General features: G+C 41.9%; 1 protein-coding gene across 7 annotated transcripts in view; it reads left to right on the forward strand.

Moving 5' to 3' along the window:
- Positions 1 to 18627, forward strand: part of ZBTB46 (zinc finger and BTB domain containing 46) — a 52071-nt gene that overhangs the window by 18235 nt on the left and 15209 nt on the right. For all 7 annotated transcript variants that reach the window (XM_041458228.1, XM_041458227.1, XM_041458230.1 and 4 more), the window contains one exon: positions 12966 to 13247. In XM_041458228.1, coding sequence (XP_041314162.1) covers positions 12966 to 13247 — 282 coding nt within the window. The remainder of the gene's footprint in view (positions 1 to 12965; positions 13248 to 18627) is intronic.

The following is an 18627-nucleotide window of genomic DNA, read 5'->3' on the forward strand; positions in this document are numbered from 1 at the left end:
GGGCTGCCTGTGCTGGCAGTGGCAACTGGCAGAGAGCAGTGTGTCCATGAGGAACAAGGTGGGAGTGGAGACTGAGCTGTTCCTGGGCTCCCCAGACTGGCCATCTGGAGAGGTGAATGCAGGTGAAATTCTCCTTTCTGCTCTGCTGGACAGAGAGGTTCCTCTGCATTGTGGGGCCTGAAATAGTGGGATGGGTGCATGTGGGCTTAGCAGCAGGGATTGTCTCTGCAAGCCCTCCTGTGTTGTAGGTCAGGTTTGGTGTCTGTGGGGACTTTTTCAGTATGATTTCAAAGGCCTTGACATGCATACATGTTCCGTTTTGGTTAACCTTGTTCACCTTGTCCACAGGCAGCCTCTCGTGTGGTAAACCTGTGGTTTGGGGGAAATCAAGTGGGCACTCAGCTGAGGCTGCTGCTCTTTCACTGTGGAGTAAAAAGCAACCTGCTACCCCAAAAACATCCCTGTCTGGGGCCCTGCAAACAACAGGGTCTTCTGCTCTTGCATGGGTATTTCCCATATCCAGCAGATGGGAGATTTTTCCAGCAAACTTCATATCCTGAGCTACAGGGTAGTGCTTAGGCTGGATTCTGGTACCCCAGATTCTTCCCTCTCCTGTTAGAATTCAGCAGTGCTGTAGGGGTGTTGCAGACTTGACTCCTAAGTGTGAAGAATAATTGATTTTCTTGTGTGCAAATGGGTAATGACACAGTGCAGACACTTGTAGCAAGTATTTGCGCTGTGCTTAAATTTCAGCTTGAAGTTGTCTTTGATTTAATCATGTCAGGTTTCATTTTTTAAAACAGGCTTCATAGTCTGGGGCTCTCTTTTACCTCATTTATGTAGAAGTGTTCCTATCAGCAATGTACACAGCTAAGATGGAAAGCTACTCACTCACTGAGGAAATGGGTGTTGAATGTTCTTTCAGAAGTAACTGAGAGGAAAGAAAGTTACCTAGAACTCTCTGTTCTTTAAGGCTCGTTCCCTTTTCTGATCCTATCAGTTATTTTAAGATGCTGCTTGCTAAGGCTGAAAGCTCTTGCTGAGTTCACTGGGGTGCTTTACAAATGCCTCTCTCCTGCTGGGCTAACACAGACATTTCATTCTGGAAATGTAAAAGCTGATTTAGGAGAATACTTCTTCAAAGCTCAGTCTTCCTCCTGAAATTGTGTGAGGTACTCTTTTGGTTTTGGATGCAAGCAGCAATGCATTTCAGCAGCGTTTTGGAAGGGGAAACTTGTAAGTTACCATTGCATCATCCTTTAAATTCAGTGATTATTTGGGGCAAGATTTTGACAGATGAAAAATATGCTTCCTACTCCTTTATTATATATAGGATTATTTAATTCCTTTTATATTACAAAGAAGCACATTGCAATCACTGAAACTTTGCTTTTGAAACAGCTCATTCACACTCAGCAGTGGGGCTGCTATCAGTGGGAAAAACATTCTTATCAGTACAGGCAGGTGTATTAAAGTGTCCCAAATATTTAAGTAGACTATTTAAATACAAATCATTGGCATCTCAAAAAAAGACACAGATTTTATTTAAATTGAAAGAGTAAGAAAATTCTTTGCAAATCCGTTGATTTCCCATATGCTGGTGGGGTGCTGTTGAGAGTTTTGGAATCTGACAACATTGGAGATTAAAATAGAAAGGAGTGTCTGAGGTAATCTTATTAATGGTAATCTAACATAATAGAAATAGCAAGAGATTGTTGATGTCTGCCATGAAGATTGTCTTTTTCATCCAAGAAAGAATGATCAAATGGGATTTGCAGAAGAATGCAAATGAAAAACTGAGGTGCAGGACTGGGGCTGTGATTCAGCTCTCAGTTTCTCAGGGTGGTGTCAGTCAAGCACAAAGCTTGATGAGCACCATCTTTTCATGCTAGTCTCTATTTATTAATTTGGACTGTCTGTTTGGCATCAAACACATTAGATTTTGTCTTTCTCATCCTGTTTGGTTTGTTCAGGATGTCATCCTGTCATTCCTTGTAGGAAACATTCATATATATGTTTTCCTCATCAAGACACATTAACTTGAAGCAGCAGTTCTCCAAAGTAAACTGAAGGATGGGCTTTTATAAATAATAACTTTCTTCATAATTGAGCCAAGAAGAATTTCCTCCATGGACTTGCCAAAAGAACAGGTCTGCATTTTATTTTTTGCCTTTTTCTTAAGTTTTATAGGTTTTCTAAAGAAACATGGTTTTTAGTCTTTGTTAGTTTTTGTATCAAAAATGCTTATGAAATTCAGAAGTAGTCTTGAGCCTTGAACATCTTTATTTGCCTTAGGTTCCTGTTCCTTTAACCGTGCTGGATAAAATTTTATCAGGATTACACATCCTGAGTGCGTGGACTACAGGATCAGGTGGTGTTTGGAAAAGAGAATGGATATCTTCACTGTTAAGCCAGCAAAGTGTTGCTGGTTTTGCCTCTTCACGTAATGGAAAACTGACACTTGAAGTGTGTCTTCTGAAGAATTTATTGACAGCTTTATTAATGTGTTAGTTCAAGCATGGTAGTTATGATTCAGGAATTTATTTCCAAGGAAATACTCCCACACATCTTCTGAGTGTTTGCACCCAAAAGCTGCAAGTGAATTTCTGTGTGCCAATTGACTGTGAAATGAAGCTAATTATTTTAAAAACAGAGCAGCCCTTTCTAAAGGCGCCACAGTTTGGGAACTCTTTTCTTTCCTTTAATACATGTATTGGAATTGCTCTGTTCTGTTAAGAAGAGCTTCAGGACTTGAGTAAGCCCAGACTAGTGACCTCCATGGGAAGGGCAGGCAAGACTTCACTGTGTCCTTCTGACTTTGCAGAGCTCACAGTTCCTTTAACGTTTTCCCCATCAAAATCTTTAATTATGCACCAGTTTCCTCCCTCCTGGTGAGGAGCTGTTGAAGCTGCTCGTTTTCCAATGCCACACGTGTGGCTGCTGCAGGAGCTCTGCTCCCCAGGAATCAGGGGACAGCTGGTGTCGTCAACATTCCCCATCCCTTTTTCTGTCTTGGTTTCCAGAGAGCAAATTATGATTACAGGAACTGTTGGGGAGCACAGATGCTGAACAGTTGGATCACATAGGGAGCTTCCATTGCAAAAGGCTTCAGAGGCAGGCAAGGAAGAGCCCATTCCAGATGAACTCAATGAAGTTTCTGCAAGTGAGGTCTCTGGACCTGAGTACAGGCAGGTGAATGTGTGGATTGCCTTAGTACAGGATGGTTTTATTCTTGAAACAAAGTTGTTTTTTCTTAGCAAGCTACTGGGCTTCTTGTAACTCTGTCCCTTTGTCAATGCAAATTTTCAGATCTTCCCTTGATTCATATTTGCAAGTCATTATTAAATAAGTAATTCCCCTGAAAATTCCCCTGTTCCCGTTGTGGTATTTGGCAAGCATATTGGTCCAGCTAGAGGAATCCAGATTTTGCAAAATGAGAACGGGGAGGGGAAAGATGAGTGTGGTGTTGGTACTCAAGTTTCAGGTGTTTAAGGAACTCCTGAAGATTTTTGCTTTGTTCTACAAGACAAAAATGAATGTATTGAAGGAGGTGCTAAGAAAAGTTTTGGAAGCAGGCAGTGTTGAAATAATCCAACCAGAAGAGTCACTGGGACCGGAATACAGTCAATTACTCTTCCTTTAAATGGATTTTGCTCTAAAGAGAGAGTCTCCAGTCCCCCTGCCATGGTCTGAGTCCTGGTTGCAATGGGAAAACTTTAGGTGTTTAATGGTTTGTTACAGCCATGACTGAAAGGTGGGCTGGCTAAAATTTCAGTTGTCAGATGAGTGTCTGATGTCCTAAAAACCGACACAGGCTCAAATTTTAATAATATCCTACTTTTAGTTTGTTACTTAGACCTTTTTTATGCCTCATTTTGGAAAGATCACTTTTTAAGCAGGATAGATGTTTTGTATTAAAACAGCTTATTGGAAAGGTGTTGGAGTATTTTTGAGGGTAGGTAATAGGAAGCTACAAATTACCTGCCACTTGGAAAATTAAGTTAATTACTGCATTTTCCCCACCTTCTTTTACAGCCATGACATTGCAGTTACGGTGCAAGGTGTTAACATCTTTGCTACAATTGAGGGGGTTTTGCAGGGGAGATGTTTTGACAGCCTGGTGACCAGTGATGCAGCCAGGCATGGAGGGGTTACAGCTCTGTGCTCTTATGCCACCCCCTGAATTCTTTCTTAGCCCAAAATCGGCTTAGCCTGCATTCCTTGGGCTTAGGAGCTGCCCAGGTTTCTGGACCCTCTCTGGAACTCTTGGTGTGCCTGAAGCGGCGTGGAGCTGGCTGAGAGTTGCTCAAAATGCAAAACCAAAGGGAAAAAAAAATCCCTGACCCCCAACCCCACTGATCTGTGTCCATATTGAGAATTTTGCAGAGGGTGCTCCGTGAATAATTCAGGCTCTCTGTATCACCACGGCTACAGGCTAATGGAGCTATTAGGATACAATCTTTGCAGGAGTAACTTTGGAGTTTCTGTTATTGAAGGGTTAGGTCAGGTTATTTTCAAGTTTGGAAACTAAAATCATTGCTTTAAACCCAGACACACTTACTCCCTGGCTACACCCTGGCTTTAAAATGGTTCCACCCTAAACCAGCTTTAGCTCAATGCTCGGTGTCTGTTTCCTTTCCCCACCCTGCATTCCATTTTCCCCAGGCTCCCAAGCCCTCCTCCTCCTCTTCCTCCTGCCCGTGCTAGCAGTTCTGATTCTGTTAATCTGCTTGAACTCCAGAGATCAGAGGCATTTCCCCTCTTTCGAGTGCCCTTCTCGCTATTTTATTTGTTCCTTGTGCTCTTCTTTTGGGAGATCTCAACTTTTCAACAACGTTTTACCCTTTTTTTGGTTCTTTATTTTGAAATTACAAGTGAGAAATCAAGAAGCTTTTAGTATTTTAACATAAATTCTATTCCTACTTTGCAATCAGTCCTGTTCAAGTCTTTAATTTCCTTATTTGCAGTGCTGCTTTTGCATTAAAATGTAGTAGGAATTAATTCTTAAGATGCAGTGCCTGAGAATCAAACCCAAGCTTTTCTGTACTGCTCTCTGATTAATTTCTTTTTTTTCAAGGCACTTGTTTCAAAAGGTAAATATTTGTTCTGAGGATTTTCAGAGTTTATAACTCAGCATTCTGTCATATCACGAGTGCTAATATTCATATTTAATGTGGTACTTGAATGTTTTATTTCTGTCCCTTCGTGTTTGTGTCTGCCTCTGTCTTGAGGAGCAGCAGGGAATAGAGTCACTCCTTTTATTGTCTGTATTAAGAGACTTGGAAAAAGAGGTTAAGCTTGCAGTACTGTTAAAGTGATAGTCTCAAGTTACTCTACAATTCTCTGCATATTTTGGAGAAACAAGAGTGGCTTAAGGTATTTCTGCACTGCCCAGTCATTCCTGCTCCTGCAAGGATACTGTATTATCCCACTTTAGAATGGTTTTTAAAACAATTAATTCACCCAGTTTAACCATTTCTCTCTTGTTTGGATTTGTTCTGTGTTTTTTAGGAAGATCAGCATTGGCCAGGTTTGCTCTGTAGCCCAAGGAACAGTTGAGTTGAGGTCACTGACAGGAGGTGGGGGAGCAGCAACAAGCAGCAGGGTTTGGGCCAGGAGCTCCTTCTGCTGACCACAGGAAAGTGTCTGCAGAACTTGATTCAGTGGTAGAAAAATAAATATTACGGGAAAGAGATGAAAATTGATTATTTTTTTCCAGGTACCTGGAGGAGTGGAGGGAATTTTCCAGTTATTTGTACACTGATTACTGTTTTGAGGAAAACAAAGATGGGGGGATACACTTGTGCTTGGAATATGCTGCAAGAATAGCAACATAAAACCAAGTCATTTGTGTAGAGCAAGGCTGGTTTATTTTAGCAGTAGTGTTCTAGAGCTGGTGAGGAGAATGTTTCTGTTGGTGAAACACAGAGAATGAACATCCTATGGCTGTTGGCTGGAAAATTATATTTTCCTCAGCTGGCATGGGCTCATCCTGAGCCCTCCAGAAACAGGAGCAGCATTGGAAATTGGCACTTTTCCTGCAGGACAGTGTTTTTCAGAACTCAAATCCTGGCAGTCCCTGCTTTGAATCGTGGTGGAGAAGCTGTAGTAGGACTCAAACCTGAAAGAACAGGATTGGGAAAGCCTGAAGGAGACCAAGTTTTTTATTCCATAAGGATTCACTTAAGATATCTTACAGCCTTCAACATAAAGGCAGTTTTTAATGATCATATGTGTTGTGGTTAAATATCTATGTTTGCTTGATTGTTTCCTGCTTGAGGAAATTGGAGCTGATTCTGAATGCTGTGCACATTTATTGTATCCACATGTCTGCTGTTATGGTTGTAAAATAGTGCAAATCAAACCCAATATAGCTCATGGCATCACTTCCCCATGTAAATATTGCAGTGGGTGAGAATGCTGGGGTTTGCTTAACAAATAGTGAGTTGTGAAACATCTTTTGGAAGATTTCTGTTAGAAAGGAGGAGGGAACTGAAATACAAACTTCAAGGATATTTTTAGCAGCTGGTAAAAGATTGTCATTTTTCTGCCAGCTTGTGTGCTTTTTTTTTTTTTTTTTAATTCCCAATCAAAAACCACACTATGAAATGAAAGCTATTTTTTCTTTTTTATTTTCCCTGAGAGTTTAAAAATTAATTGCCTTTTGTACATAAGGAGATCAAGCCAAACCTTCCTAAACTTACACAAGAAACACCATCCCTGGAATTCTAGATAAAATCAACTGTCAGGCAGATACTTGACCCAGATAGGTTGAAGAACCTCAGAAAATTAAGTCTTTTATTTCACCTGAGTTTTTTTGGGTCACATTTTGTCAGTGTACCTGAAACAAAAGCTGAGTTTAAGTGGCTCCCACTTTCCTTTGGTACTGAATTGCACCCCCACGCTCTCCTGCAGTTGTTCCGGTGAAAATCTCTGTGTGATCATGTAGAGAACCAGATAGGGGAAGTGATCTGCATTTAAATATAAGTTTTTTTAAAATAAATAAAAAAATTTATTTTTAACATTAGTTCCTATCTCAAGTTCAATCACAACTATACATGTGGTTTTGGTGCCACTGAGGGAGTAGCAGGGGAGGGTGCAGGAATTTGGGATGGGAGAAGTTGCTGATGCTGGGACCTCTTCCCTTTTTGCTTATAAACAGGAAAAAAAAATATGTTTTACATCACACTAAAAATTATCCAGCTGTGTGCAGGAGATCCAAAACATCTGCCCCAGGAAGTGTGATGCCCACATCCATCCCAGGCTGCTTCCAGGCCTGATGCTGTTGATTTTGTTCATTAACAACTTGTGTGGTGGGGTGTTGGATGGCACAGACTGGGAGGGATGATTGGCTGGAAGGCAGCGGTGCCAGGCACAGCAGGAATTCCAAGACAAGTGTGAAGGTCTGCGTGGAGCACAGGATAACCCCGTGCAGCAGTCTGGGTTGGCAGCCAAGGGGAGAGAAAGCAGCTTTGCAGAAAATGTCTTCTGGTGAGTAAGGAGCTGAAGAGGAGCCTGTGTGCCCTTGCAGCCAGGGAAGGCTGGCTGCCTGCCTTAGGAACAGCATTTGGAGTTCAGGATCCACTCTGGGCATCTCCAGGCCAAGAAAGATTTTGACAAGCTTGAGCAAGATCAGCTGAGACCATCAAGATGATGTGTGTGAGGAGAGGCTGAGACAGCTTGGTTTAAAATCTTGGAGAAGAGAAGGGAGTAGGTGGATTATCCAAGGCCAGACCCTTCTCAAATGTGGGTTGAGAAAGGATGACAGGTAATGGATGGGAGTTACAGGGAGGGAGATTCTCACAGGGTGAAAGAAGGAGATTCTTCACAAAGTGGTCAAAAGGTGGAGGAAGGACCTGGGGAAGTTGTTCTCTGTCTTCCCTGCTCACAACTGGGCTGTACAAACCACTGGAATCTTACTCTAAAATAGCTCTGAAGTCACTTTCAACCTAATTTATTCTATAGTTCTTAAAGATGACTCCAGATGACAGGGCAGTAATGCTGCCCTAGGTCAGGATGACTTCTCACTCCCCTGTCTGATGGTGATGCTGCTTCAGATTAGGTCCAGCTGCTCCTCTCTCCAGGCTGGACTTTCCTGGGTTCTTGCCTTGCTGGCAGCAGGACTCCTCTACCCAGAGGTGTCTTCCCTTCAGTTCACCTTTCCACCCTGATTCTGCCAAATTAGCTCCTGCAGGTGGGCTGAGCTACAGAAAAGGCTCAGGAGCTTTTTGTGGCAGGTGGTTTGAATTGCCTTTGAATTGAATTGAATTGAATTGTCTTTAACTGCTGTGGGACTTGCAGAGAGTTTACTCCAGGTGCAGAGGGGTGAGACCTCCAGCTGAGGAAGGTGTGCTGGAGGGATGGCTCATGAAACACCCCAGCATTCCAGTGAGGCTTGGGAGAGCTCCTCAAAGATTCCTGAAATTTGCCAGGCAGGTGGAGAAACACACAGGAGCTGCTTTAAAGCTCTGTAAATGGTAGGTGAGGCACTGTTGCCCTCCTTTGAAGGACTCCTGTGGCTGGCCCCCCCCTCACTGCTGGGGGTCACCTGTGTCACACAACCCCGGGGACTGGGGCCACCACATCCCTGCTTTGTGCTCCTGCCACTCTGAGTTTCAACGGGGCTGGGAGGAGAGGATGACAGATTTCTGATCCCCTCTTACCTCAAGACTGTAATGAAAAGAGCAATACTGAGAGAGAGCGACCTTGCAAAACGTTGCCTTTAGTTCTTGGGGATAAAGCTCGTTTCTGCTTTGAGTTTTCCAGCAGCAGATGCAGCCTTGTATGGCTTTTATTCACTCCTTTCTCCCTTCTCGTGGGTTTAGTTCTTCAGCTACTGATTTCTAGGTGTTCAACTGTCTACATGAGAGAGCAGGAATAAAAGATGAAAAGGGGAAAAAATAATTAAAAAAAAAGAACTATGAAAGAGAATAATAGCATTGGGAGTCTGGGAAACCCCACTGGGGGTTTACTGAGAAGGTTAAAACACAGTACAAACAAGAAATAAGTGGTGTGAGAGAAACAGACGCTGAGGAGGTACTTTGGTAACAGCTGAGTTTAAGCTGTAATGAGAAAAAATGACAAAAGCAGGGAGAAGAAATACAAGAGAAAAAATTGGTTTGTGTATTAAAGTAATTAATTAAGGTACTAAATGGAGTCTTTAAAATGGAGCCTTTCCTTGCTCTTTCTGGGAAGGCGTGTGTGTTTTGTTCAGTTGTTGGACTAGGTTTAATGCTTTTTACTGTCAGCTTCTTCCTAGATCTTTGAAAATAAATTATCACATTAACATTTGGATACTTTTAGTACATTGCATTACTTTGATTTGTGCCATAGCCCTTTCCAAGGGGCTGCCAGATGTCAGTAGTGCTTGATTTTTAGTGACTAGTGCAACTTGCTTTTCCCATTCCTGGGTTTGTGAGAGGAGCTCGGTTTATAGGACTTCCAGAGCTCACACAGTAGCCACCCTGGTTGTTTTGGGAATATTTTACTGCTCCTGTTGTCCTGGTGTGAGGTTTATTCCTCTTTATGGATCTGTTAAAGCCTGCCTGGTCTGTGTGGCTGGGAATTAAGTGTGTTTTGAGCTCAGCTGGGATGAGCGACCTCTGTGAGGAGGTGCTTGCAGTCCTTGTATCCCTGTTAGGTGATACTTCATGTGTAGGTAAGACCTTTACTGTAGTTTTCAGAATTGCATGGAAATACTGTTGCCAAAACCGTCAAAAAATAAGCTCTGTGTTTTATTTGACAATAAAAGCTAACAATAAAATATTCACCCAAGTCAACAAATTCAAGAAAGCTTTTCTAAAGCTTCTGTGTTTTGGAAAGTAGGCTGGTGTAATAGAATAACTGCAAAATAATGATTTGCTAAAGAGACTAATGAGCTCAGTTTCCGAGCAGCATTAATCCCGTGTTTAGCTCGGGATTTCCTGCGTGCGGAGCCCTGCAGTCGCAGGGGCTGTCCCAGCAGGGTGAAAAACGAGCTCTGGAGGGCTGGGATGGAGCTCTGGGCCCGTGGCAGTGAATAATTGCAGAATAGAAGCTCATTGACTAAAGCCTGGTTTACTGGGGCTGAGGCGCTGTAGTAAACAGTTTGGATTACTGGGAAGTGACGGATGCTTTCGATTCATACAATTCTTTGGCTAAATCTTGTTAAAAGGAGCTGCATTCTAGAGAAAAGAGAAGTGGTTTTGGAGGCACTGTGGAGAGGAACTTGGTGCATTTTTTGGGTTTTGGTGTGCTGAGAGTATTTTAGTACTTATGTGACTAAGTGGATATTTATTTTGCCATAATGTGTGTTTGATTAGATTACATCAGCTATAAATACTGGAAGCTCTGAAGCATCTATTTCGCTGTCTGTCTCTAATCTTGGCTTTTGAGGAACATTTAATGTCTTGTTGTGGTTACAATTAATCTGCGTGTGTTTTAGCAATTAGTGTTTATGTGCAGCGGGCAGCAGCCAATTCTGGCAACTGTCAATCAGCAGCTGTAACAGGCTCTGAAAAGGAGTGCAGAAAGCACAAGGTGATTCCCTGCCTGCCTGGTTATTTGGGAATGCAGTTTTGTGGGCAAACACTCTTTCTGGCCTGAGTTATGTGCTGTGATTCCCCATGTGGACAGTGGTATTATTGTGCCTTTGGTGTGATGAAGCTCTGTTACCTTACCAGTTTAATGGGCTAAAGTTTCATTTGCTTCCTTCACCACCTTTTGTAACAGCTGCTGGTTTTTACTGTGTTGTAGTTTTCCTTTATGTAGGCATGCTGGCTTGTTTTTTAAAAACCTTCATTATCATCTAGAAAAGTGGATATCCTGTGAGCCACTAACAGAGGGATGACAAAATACATAAAAATTCAAAGCATTCGAATTCTTCTGCTTGGCTAAGATTTAATAAATCTGATAATATGAAATTATACAAGCAAAACACAGATGGAGGAGGGAAAATGGTATGTTTTAAACAGAGAGCATCTCTGGTTGTTCACATTTATGAACTTCCTACTGTGTTTGTAGCCCCCAGCCTTGGGCATTCTCTACATCTCCGGGGTGTGGGAGCACTCTGCCTAGGATTGCTTTTTCCTTATTGTTTGCTTTGAGGCTGTTTGTTTTTTAAAGGAACAACTTTAGCAGTAGGATGTACTGGCAGAACAGTGCAGCTTAGTAAAACCAATCTGAACATGTTCTGGAATCTGATATGCCCTGAGCTGGGACTGGGAAATTTGCTGGCTGCTCCTGGCTCCACAGGCTGGGCACCTTGAGCGAGTCCCCATGTCTTTGTCTGGCAGCCACCACCTGTGAAATGGAGATAAAAATAATGATCTTCCTTCAGCTGTTTTCCAGGTTACAGGAGGTGGGCACGGTACCAGTGTCCTCATTAGCATTTTTTAATAAGGCTCTGCAGATTAATGCCTTGCCCTGGTTTGAAGTGGTGGAAACCAAGGGCTGGTTTGTCCCGCTGCCTCCTCCCTTCTGAGCTTCTGTACAGGAGTGAGTTTATTGCAGAGCTGTGTGTGGACAACACCAGAATTCCTTGCCCTGAAGAGTGCAAAGTGAATTTATGGAAGCAGCAGGTATTAATTTTGTAGTGTCCTACCACTGGTTTGAGCTCTAATAGTTCCTTCTTGCATTAAGTAGATTTAAATCTCTTTTAAACTAGGAGGCAATAAAATATTCAGAATCTGCAGAACAGCTTCTTTCTCCATCTGATAGCTCATTATCTGTGCCTTCTCTTTGGATATAGATTTTTTTTCCCTCTCCCTGATAGGAGAAATGCCACAAAGGCATAAGTTTGTTGGGAAGCTTCAGCTCCGTTTGCCAGGTGCTCAGCTGGGCTTTGAGTGTGTCAGCTGTGTTTGCTGCTGCAGATTGTGGAGTAGGTAATTGCAATTTGTTTTATGCACTTTTAAATGGGCTAACAGTCCTTTTTGTCTGTAATTTTTGTTGTTTCATGTGAAGAATAGAGAGGAGTCTCAGAGTCATTTTCCTTTACACAAAAATACATAAATTATTTAAGCTGATAAGAGAGTCAAAGTTCAAACAAAGGAGGCTCTTCAATTAGAGCTCCCCAAAAATACAAAAATAAACAGTGTTTTTGCAGGAAGGAGTTTACTTTATCATAGCTTTTTTGGTTTTGTTTGGGTTCAGTAATTGATATATTTGTTACTTATATGTTGTATTTTTATACAGTTTCTTTGTAGTTACATGTTGTAAAGTGGCTGATCTGTATTTTTTTTTAACTGTAACACTTCTGTATAAAACCCACCCTGTGATATATGCTGGGAACCAATGGTTGCTGTGTATTTTTCAGAGAAGTGACCCCAAGGGGTTTATACGCAGCACCCCACTATTAGAGGCTGCTTATTACTCTGTTTCTCAAAACCTTCATCATGAAGAAGAAACAAAGAGTGAAAATTTGGGCTAACTGGAGTGCAAAATTAGGGAGAAAACACAACTTAAACCTTTGAATGTAATTTCAGTACTAGCAAACTGTCCTGAAATCTTAGTTTAAAATAAATAAATAGTCTTATCCAGGTTGTGGGTAAAATACACATCCTCTGCCCTGCCTTCTTAGAGTGTGGTACCGACCTGAAGCCCAGGTGGTGGGGCAGGAGGGAAGGGGCTGGAAAAACAGAACCCCCAGCTGTGGGGCAGGAAAAGGGGGTGAGGGCAGTGAAAAGGGGAGATGAGGGCAGGAAATGGGGGGTGAGGGCAGGGAAAGAGGGGTGAGGGCAGGAAAAGAGTGATGAGAGCAGGAAAATGAGGTTGAGGGCAGGAAAAAGGGGATGAGATCAGGAAAAGGGGGGTGAGATCAGGAAAAGGGGGGTGAGGGCAGGGAAAGGGGGTGAGAGCAGGAAAAGGGGGTGACAGCATCACTCCCACGTGGAAAGCAAAGCCCAGAGAAGCCTTGCTGCGCTCCTGGCTCCGCTCGCTGCTCGCAGCGGTTCCCCCGTGTCTCTGACAGCCTCTCCCCGCTGCAGGCGCCGATGCGGCCGGGACGGAGCCCAGCAGCTCGGACAGCCGGGTGGAGCGGCCGGAGCCCTTCAGCAACGTGGAGGAAGCTCTGCTGGGAGGGGAGTCCAGCTACATCCACCAGCCCCTGACCCCGGACAAGGAGGACGCGCTCCAGGCTGCCACGGTCGCCAACCTGCGCGCCGCTCTGATGAGTAAGAACAGTTTGCTGTCGCTGAAAGCCGACATGCTGAGCGAGGACAGCTCGCTGCTCTTCGAGTACCTCCCCAAAGGCACGCACTCGCTCTCCCGTAAGTTGGCCTTCTTCTGTTTTTTTCTATATTTTTAAATTTTTTTTTAGTGATGCTTTAGGGGAGATCTTTAGTGAGAAGAAAATGCAGGTCACCGCCTGGTTTGTTGCTGCTGGTGTGTTTATATCCAGGTTTAAGTCCTGCTTAATCCCACTTTCCATAAAATATGGAAACTTTTGTCTGATATTGATCCACCTTTGTTGTTAACTGCTGAAGTCATAAAAGAAAATATTCAACCTGTAGTGCTTGCCCTCAAAATTCTGTTTCTGTCATCTCACACAATGGTACTTACAAACAAAATGCAAAGTATTTGAGTCATTATGGGAAAGGTTTTGAATCCAAACTTGATTGATGTTGAACAGCTTGAAGGTTGCTCCTGTGTCTGTGGGAACAATTGAGGTGTTGTAGATTGCCTGATCTTTACTTCTTGCAGTTTAATTTTAGACCTGTAAGTAGTGAGCAGCTATTGATTTTGTTATACTTGCACCTGGAAATGAATGTTTTTTTGCTGGTGATCTGTTGGAGACAGCTGATGTGAACCATTAGGTGTGGACAGCTGATTTTTCAGTATATTTTTGTGTTTTCTTCATTGCAGCCTGATTCTCTAGTACATAAAGAAAGAAATTATTAATACTATATTTTAATAATGATCTGAGAAGATACACCATTTGTGAAATAGAATAGAGCAAGCAACAGTTTTCTGAGTACTACACGTTAATTTCCAGAAGAAAAGGTTTATCTATGCTGAGAAAACTGACCAAGTAAATAGAACGAAAGGTCACTTAGGATATCTATTATTCTATTTTCTTTTGGTTTCCTCAGTGGGAAAAGATAGATAACTTTAATGGTCATAGAATTAGAGAATTAATCACAGAATCCCAGAATGCTTTGGGTTGGAAGGCTTTTTCCATCCCCTTGCCATGGGCAGGGCCACTTTCCACTAGACCAGGGTGCTCCAAGCCCCATCCAAGTGGCCAACTGATCCCTGGAGCTGTGTGACAAAGGGAAATAATTGCACAATGCAATGTCAGACTTAGTGTCTCTTTTCACTTCTTGTGTCTGAACAATGGGATTCTTTTTTTTAAAAATCCAAAAACCTTGAAGTTTCTGTACCTTATTCTGTAGCTTAAATATTTGTGGGGAATGACTGGTGCAGTGTTCTGGTTTCTTTCGCAGTAACTCACTTCCCGAAGGATTCCAGTTAAATCAGATTTAGACGGTTCAGATTGAGCTCCAGGGTTGAAAATCCCTCAGTTGCAGTGGAGCAGCACAGCTGTGGCTCAGTTCAGTGGCAGGGTGCCCTGAGCTGGCACAGGGAGGGTGGGAGCCTGGCTCGGTGCGTGACCGCGGGTGACGGATGCACCACGGCTTCAGGCCTGTGGCTCCTGACAGGTGAAATCAGCAATTTCATCTTCTGTCTTGATACACTGGAATAATGATGGGGCTGCCCTCTATCCATCATCCTTCTCCTTGTTGGAGGATTTTAGGTTATACTTAAGAACTGAAGTGCCACTTGACGTAAAGATAAATGTGTATGAAGCAGTCATAAATCCAAGTTAAAAATTAGAGATTGTCCAACCTGAGAAGCGGAGCTTGAGGATGGGCATGGTGCAGGCAGGAGACAGCTGGGTTTAAAATAAAGCTTGATACATTTAGAAAAGGGGGTAGTTGGTATCTCACTGAGGGGTGCCATGGCCTGGAGATCCTGTCCAGTCTGTATTTGAGGTCCTTATTTTCCAGTCTTCTCACTATTACTTGGATTTTATTCCGCTGAGCTTCAATTATCTCATCTTTATGGAAGCAAAGTGAAATGCCCAAGTCAAAAAGAACATTTCCTGCTTGGTCTGTAGCTCTCACAGCAGTTGGGGATGTGGCTGTGGCCTGGTAAGAGGATTTTTATAGAAACCAGGAGTTAAGAGGCATATTTTTCTTTCATCTTATTCAGATTCACAGGTATCAATTTATTTTAATCACTTGAAAAAGATCTTGTGATATAAGATTCTCTTTTAAGTGGTCATTACTGAATACAACAGGACATCAAGTTTGATGAGAATTTTCAGTGTATAAAATGACAGTGAAGCAAGTGGTAGGAAGATTGGGGAGATGTAAAAGCACAGTCTAGGTTGGTGCTGGCTTTGTAGGTGTTTTTGACGTTTTTCTTCAAAAACAATTTGAGGATGTTGAGTCATTTTAAGTCCTGGGTTATATTAAAAAAAAAAAAAAAAAAAAAAAAGGAGGAGGGAGTAGGCAGGAGCACAGTGAAAAAGAATGAATTTTAACAAGACAACCAAACCCAGCAGTTTTCATCTGTCCTGGTTTGTAAAGAAATGCACTAATTTCAGGGATTATAAGTGATCAGTCTCTCTGACTGTAAAGAAGTGAAGTGTTTTTTAATCTTGGCTGCTATCACTGGATTATCTTCTCTTACAAAGCACTGGAATACATAACTGCCTCAAGGAGCAGTACTCTGGTTTTGTTTTGATTTTTTTTTCTGGAGGAAAAAAGACTTAATGGAGGTGGACAGATGCAGAGAGGATGTTAAATGTGTTTAAAATTTGGATGAGCTATTTCTAAAGGGGATATTACTCTCCAAGTTGCTGCACACATTAAAAGTTTTTACTTGCTCTTCCACATAATTCTTCCTGTTTTAGAAATTAGAGGATGTCCCAAGGTTTTCATTTTACCATGTGTTCTTTTTAACTAATTCATTATATGATCATATGAGGTATGAACCTGACATTCTGCTGGTGGAAAATGAAGCCTGGAATGTGTGTGGGGGTGTTGTATCACTATGGTGAATTTCTGAAGTTAACCAGTTCAAACTCATTTAAAATCAGAAGGGAAAACTTAAATATCTTGCCATTTGGGTAGCACAGTTGCCAGATAACCTGCAGCTGAAGGGCTCTGAGAGTTTGATGTTCATGATGTGTGATCAAGATTGACGTTGTTCATATGCTGCTCAGAAACCTGGAACATGCAGAAAAAATGTGTGAGTTACTCATGGGTAACGCCGAGGCTGTCTGGGGAACTGTTGGTTACTGAACCTGCCTGGGTTGTTGCTGGAGGTGCCTTGCAGATAAGACATCATGAGAGTTTTCCTGATTTTGCCATGTTTTCCTGGTTTGTCTCCAAAAGCAGGTGGTTGCTCTGTGATTTCCACTCCAATCCAGCAGAGCTGCTCTGCAGAGCTCCTTGGTTTAATAACTTGTCTTATTTCATTTATGAGCCTGAACTTTGGTAGCATTGTTCCACATGGTTACATCACAGGGCCAGAAGTCTCAAAGGCTTCAGTTGAATGTTTTGAGATGGTTTTGCCAAGTATAATCAAGAGAAAGAGAATTTTAATTTTCATCAGAAAATGAGGCAGTTAGTTTGCATCCTTGTTTTCTCATTAAAAAAAAAAAAAGGAAAACTTTCAGATTGACTCCCTTAAAGGGTGACTTCCACATTTCAGAATAGCACATTTGAAGGCTTTTTTATATGTCTAAGTTTGGCTTTTCCTGTTTACCCTGTGGCATCTGAAACTGTTTATAGAAGCAATTCCTATGAAGCTTCCAGTCCAAGTGATTACGTGGTACACAGAGCCCTTTTCTTTCGGGCAAACCAGCTAATAGGTTATTTTTAGTTAGTGGTTCATTGGAGCCAATAATTTATCCTTGCACTGAATGTTAAGAAATACATTTTACCCAGTGGTCAACTTTCCCAGGAAGAAGTTAAAGGTATTCAGTTTGGTGTGGAATTTTCATACATGGTAAAAGAAGATATAGGGGAGAATGGATGCAATGTTAAATGAGATATAATAACTTTGCCTTTCTCTTTTCCACAATCGCTTACTGTCCAGCTGTCACAAGACTTCTGTATTCACACAAATATTGCTAAATCCCTGCTTCATTTTCTGTGTGCAGAGCTGACTGAAGGAAAGTGTTTTTGATTTCTGATTTAGAAGTTAAAATACTTTTGCTTAAAATTCATTTTAGTACAAGTTTAGGAGGGAAAAATGTTTCTCACAGTACAAGTCAGAATGGACATAAATCTGTGTTCTTGTGTACCAAGTGTGGCTCATTGATGTGGGTTTCTCTCTTCTTGTGTTACTTGCAGTTGTTGAAACCAAATAAATACTGATTGTTGTTTGAAAACTCACCTTTGTTGTGTTGTACATCTTTGTGTGTTTGTATACCTTGGATGATAGTTTATTGCTTCTCTGTGCTTTATTTCGTTACTTGTTCATTAGCCTTAGTTTTTGCTTTAAATGCAGAGGGTTTTTTTGAGCCTGTGAAACTCTGGGAAGGTGCTAATAAAGAATTCATCAAGCCAGGCCCCACTGGTTTATTTTTACTGTGTGCTAAAATACCATTAGTTCAAAGAATTGTAACCCAGGGATGCCTTTGGGGCAGTCTGAATCGGTTTGGGATGTTCAGGGGTAAAAAAAAAAAGAACCTGTGTCTGTGTAGGCAGGAATTCTGCTATGGACCTGTAGGGCTGGATTCCTGGTAACAGTTTCTAACAGGAAATACTGATAAATGCATTTTTTCCTCTGAATTTTTCCTATCTTGAATTTCTGGCATTTTGTTGTCCTGCATTAAAATGACAACAGCAACAGATGAGCAGCACCTGAAGGAAACCTGGGAGCATTGTTATCCCAGCTGAACAGCGTTAACTCACTTGGGAAAGATATCAGTCTGCCATCAAAGCAGAGGAAAGCAAATCAAAGATCCAGCTTGTGGCACAAGAGCAGAATTTCCTTTGATAGCTGATAAAAAAGTAAGGCTTGGGATTGTTCACATTTTGAAACCTTGGTGTGGTTTTACTTGAGTGCTTTGTTGTTGTCACCCGGATCACAGCGCATTGTATTCGGACACAGTGTAAACTGTGACTTGTTATTTGTAGCTGCATTAAAAAAGTGGGGTTTTTTAATATCCCTGGAGGTTTCCATCAGACTCTTTTCTGCTGGAAATGAAAAAGCCTTTAGGGCATAGAGTGCTTTGAATATGAATTTGTTTATTTTATGCCATATTTGCTTCTGGTTTTGCCGCCTTGCATTTCAAAAAGAACAACCTGCTCAGTTTGTCGTTCCAATATTCAGTCAAGGCACGTGCTAAAGTTTGTACAATAATTTATAATGTACAGTGATATTGATGACAGTCTTTATTTGTATTTAGCTTTGTCATTGATCCTCAGGGCAGTGTCTGGAATATTGTTTTCCATTTGGCTGTTGCTGCAGTGTAGGCGAGGGCTGGACACAGCATGTTTTCCTTTTGAATTATGGGAGATTTTTAGACTGTAATGACTGTCAGGTGTAATTGAACAGATTTGTACAAATATTTGAACCTCCATTCTTGCTAAATAGAGAGTGACAGGAATCCTTTTTTCCATCTTTTGT

Source organism: Pyrgilauda ruficollis, unplaced genomic scaffold (assembly GCF_017590135.1).
Source record: "Pyrgilauda ruficollis isolate IOZ18807 unplaced genomic scaffold, ASM1759013v1 scaffold127, whole genome shotgun sequence".
In the NCBI taxonomy this organism is placed as follows: Eukaryota; Metazoa; Chordata; class Aves; order Passeriformes; family Passeridae; genus Pyrgilauda; species Pyrgilauda ruficollis.